We start from the raw sequence: 3,197 nt of genomic DNA, 5'->3' as shown, positions 1-3,197 counted from the left end.
GCTGCTGCCGCCGCCGTCGTTCGACTGTTGCCGTTGCCGCCCATTGCCGCTGCTGCTGCCGCCGCCGTCGCTGTTGCCGCTGTCGTTGCCATTGCCGCCCGCCCTGACTGCTGCCGTTCGCCGCCCGGGCCTGCTGCCATTGCCATTGCCGCCCGCCCCGCTGCCCTCACCTGCCGTCGCTGGGCTGCTGTCGTTGCCAAATTGCCTGCCCGTACCGCTGCTGCTGCCGCCGTCGCGCAGCAGCTGTCGTCGTTGCCAAATGCTGCGCGTCGCTGACGTGTTGCCGTTGCCGCCGCCGTGCTGCTGCGCCGCTGCCGTTGCCGCCCGTTGCCGCTGCTGCTGCCGCCGCCGTCGCTGCCGCTGAGCTGTCGTTACCCCGCCCGTACCGCTGCTGCCGCCGCCATCGCTGACTGTCGTGTGTGCGTTGCCGCCCATGCCGCTGCTGCTACCCGCCGCCGTCTTTCGGGCTGTCGTCGTTGCCGTTCCACCCATGCCGCTGCCGCCGCCGTCGCTGGGCTGTTCATTGCCGTTGCCGTGCCACCACTGCCACCACCGTCTGGCTAGCCTGTTGCCGTGCCGCGGCGCCGCTGCTGCTGCTGCCGCTCGCTGTTTGTTCGCCATTGCCGCCCGCCACTGCTGCTGCCGTCGTTAGGCTGCTGTTTGCCATTGCCGCCCATGCCGCTGCTGCTGCACCGCTCGTTATAATTTGCCGTTGCCGCCCATGCCACTGCTGCTGCCACCGCCGTCGCTGGGCTGCCGTGCCGATTGCTGCTGCCGTCGCCATGCTAATTTGCCGTTGCCGCCCGTCGCTGCCGCTGTCGTCATTGCCGGTTGCCGCCCCATTGCTGCTGCTGCCGCCGCTGGCTGTCGTGTTGCCATTGCCGCCCGTACCGCTGCTGCTGCCGCCGCCGTCGCTGGGCTGCTGTCGTTGCCGGTTGCCATGTGTGCCGCTGCTGCTGCCTGCCGTCGCTGGGCTGCTGTCGTTGCCGTTGCCGCCCATGCCGCTGCTGCTGCCGTCGCTGGGCTGCTGTCGTTGCCGTTGCCGCCCCGTACCTGCCGCCGCCGTCGCTGGGCTGCTGCCGTTGCCGTTGCCATCATTGCCGCTGCTACTGCCGCCACCGTCGACTGCTGTCGTGCCGTTGCCGCCCATGCTACTGCTGCTGCCACAGTCGGCTGCTGTCGTTGCCGTTGCCGCCCGTCGCCGCTGCTGCTGCCGCTGTCGCTGGGCTGCTGTCGTTGCCGTTGCCGCCGTGCCGCTGCTGCTGCCGCCGTCGCTGGGCTGGCACCATGTTGCCGTTGCCACTTTCTGCCGCCACTGCTGCTGCCGTTGCCCGTACCGCTGGGCTGGCTGTCGTTGCCGTTGCCGCCCGTGCCGCTGCTGCTGCCGCCGCCGTCGCTGGGCTGCTGTCGTTGCCGTTGCCGCCCGTGCCGCTGCTGCTGCCGCCGCCGTCGCTGGGCTGCTGTCGTTGCCGTTGCCGCCCGTGCCGCTGCTGCTGCCGCCGCCGTCGCTGGGCTGCTGTCGTTGCCGTTGCCGCCCGTGCCGCTGCTGCTGCCGCCGCCGTCGCTGGGCTGCTGTCGTTGCCGTTGCCGCCCGTGCCGCTGCTGCTGCCGCCGCCGTCGCTGGGCTGCTGTCGTTGCCGTTGCCGCCCGTGCCGCTGCTGCTGCCGCCGCCGTCGCTGGGCTGCTGTCGTTGCCGTTGCCGCCCGTATGCCGCTGCTGCTGCCGCCGCCGTCGCTGGGCTGCTGTCGTTGCCGTTGCCGCCCGTGCCGCTGCTGCTGCCGCCGCCGTCGCTGGGCTGCTGTCGTTGCCGTTGCCGCCCGTGCCGCTGCTGCTGCCGCCGCCGTCGCTGGGCTGCTGTCGTTGCCATTTGCCCCCGTACCGCTGCTGCTGCCGCCACGTCGCTGGGCTGTTGCCATTGCCGCCCGTACCGCTGCTGCCGCCGCCGTCCGCTGGGCGGCTATTGCCAAATTGCCGCCCATGCTGCTGCCACCGTCGTCGCTGGCGCTGTCGTTGCCATTTGCCGCCCGGCCGCCACTGCTTTCACCGCCGCCGCTGACTGCTGGTTGCCGTTCCCCCGTACCGCTGCTGCTGCCACCCGCCGTCACTGTACCTGCTGCTGCTGCCGCCTGACCGTTGCCGTTGCCGCCCCGTGCCACTACTGCTGCCGCCGTCGCTAGGCTGCTGTCATTGCCGTTGCCCGTGTCCGCTACTGCGCCGCCGTCGTTAGGCTTGTCGTCGTCACCGCCCGTGCCGCTGCTGCTGCTGCCGCCGTGACTGAGCTGCTGTCGTTGCCGTTGCCGCCCGGCCGCCGCTGCTGCTCTGCCGCGACTGCTTTGTCGTTGCCAGGTTGCCGCCCGTACCGCTGCTGCTGCTGCCGCCGCTGACTGTCGTTGCCGTTGCCGCCCATTGCCGCTGCTGCTGCCGCCGTCGCGGCGAACGACGCCGTTGCCGCCCGTACCGCTGCTGCTGCTGCCGCCGTCGTTGACTGTCGTTGCCGTTGCCACCCGTACTGCTGCTGCCGCCGCCGTCGCTGGGCTTATCGTTGCCGTTGCCCGTACCATATACTGCTGCTGCCGCCGTCGTCCGCTGTTTGCTGCACTCGTTGCTGTTGCCGCCCGCCACTGCCTGCTGCTGCCGCCGCTGGGCGCGCTGTCGTTGCCGTTGCCGCCCATGCCGCTGCTGCTGCCCGCCGTCGTTGGGCTGGCTGTCGTTGCCGTTGCCGCCCGTGCCACCGCTGCTGCCGCCGTAGCTGGGCTGCTATCGTGCCGTTGCCACCCATGCCGCTGCTGCTGCCGCCGCCGTCGCCGTTGCCGCTGTACCAGTCTGGTTTTCGTGCCGCCCATTAGTTGCTGCTGCCGCCCGCCGTCCTGCTGGGCTGCTGTCGTTGCCGTTGCTGCCCCGTGCCGCTGCTGCTGCCGCTGCGTAGTTGGGCTGCTGTCAATTTGCCGTTGCCGCCCGTGCCACTGCTGCTGCCGCCGCCGTCGTTAGGCTGGTTCATGCCGTTGCCACCCGTACCCGCTGCTGCTGCTGCTCGCTGGCTGCGGTGTTGCCATTGCCGCCCGTACCGCTGCTGCTGCTGCCGCCGTCGTTGGCCCTGTCATTGCCGTTGCCGCCCGTGCCGCTGCTGCTGCCGCCGTCGCCGCTGGGCTGCTGTCGTTGTCGTTTATGTTGCCGTCCACTGCTGCTGCCGCCGCCGC

At 71.2% G+C, this 3,197-nt stretch overlaps 1 protein-coding gene across 1 annotated transcript; it reads right to left on the bottom strand.

Annotated features, from left to right (window-relative positions):
• Nucleotides 1–699: 699 nt before the first annotated feature.
• On the bottom strand, nucleotides 700–2,843 carry LOC135566433 (spidroin-1-like). Its single transcript, XM_065014143.1, has 2 exons — nucleotides 1,809–2,843; nucleotides 700–1,404 (listed from the first exon to the last, which is right to left on the bottom strand). Exons 1-2 carry the CDS (start codon nucleotides 2,841–2,843, stop codon nucleotides 700–702), a joined length of 1,740 nt encoding a protein of 579 aa, XP_064870215.1.
• Between the last annotated feature and the right edge of the window lie 354 nt (nucleotides 2,844–3,197).

This window comes from Oncorhynchus nerka, unplaced genomic scaffold (genome assembly GCF_034236695.1).
Source record: "Oncorhynchus nerka isolate Pitt River unplaced genomic scaffold, Oner_Uvic_2.0 unplaced_scaffold_4974, whole genome shotgun sequence".
NCBI lineage: Eukaryota > Metazoa > Chordata > Actinopteri > Salmoniformes > Salmonidae > Oncorhynchus > Oncorhynchus nerka.
This window is presented reverse-complemented; position numbering and strand designations above follow the sequence as displayed.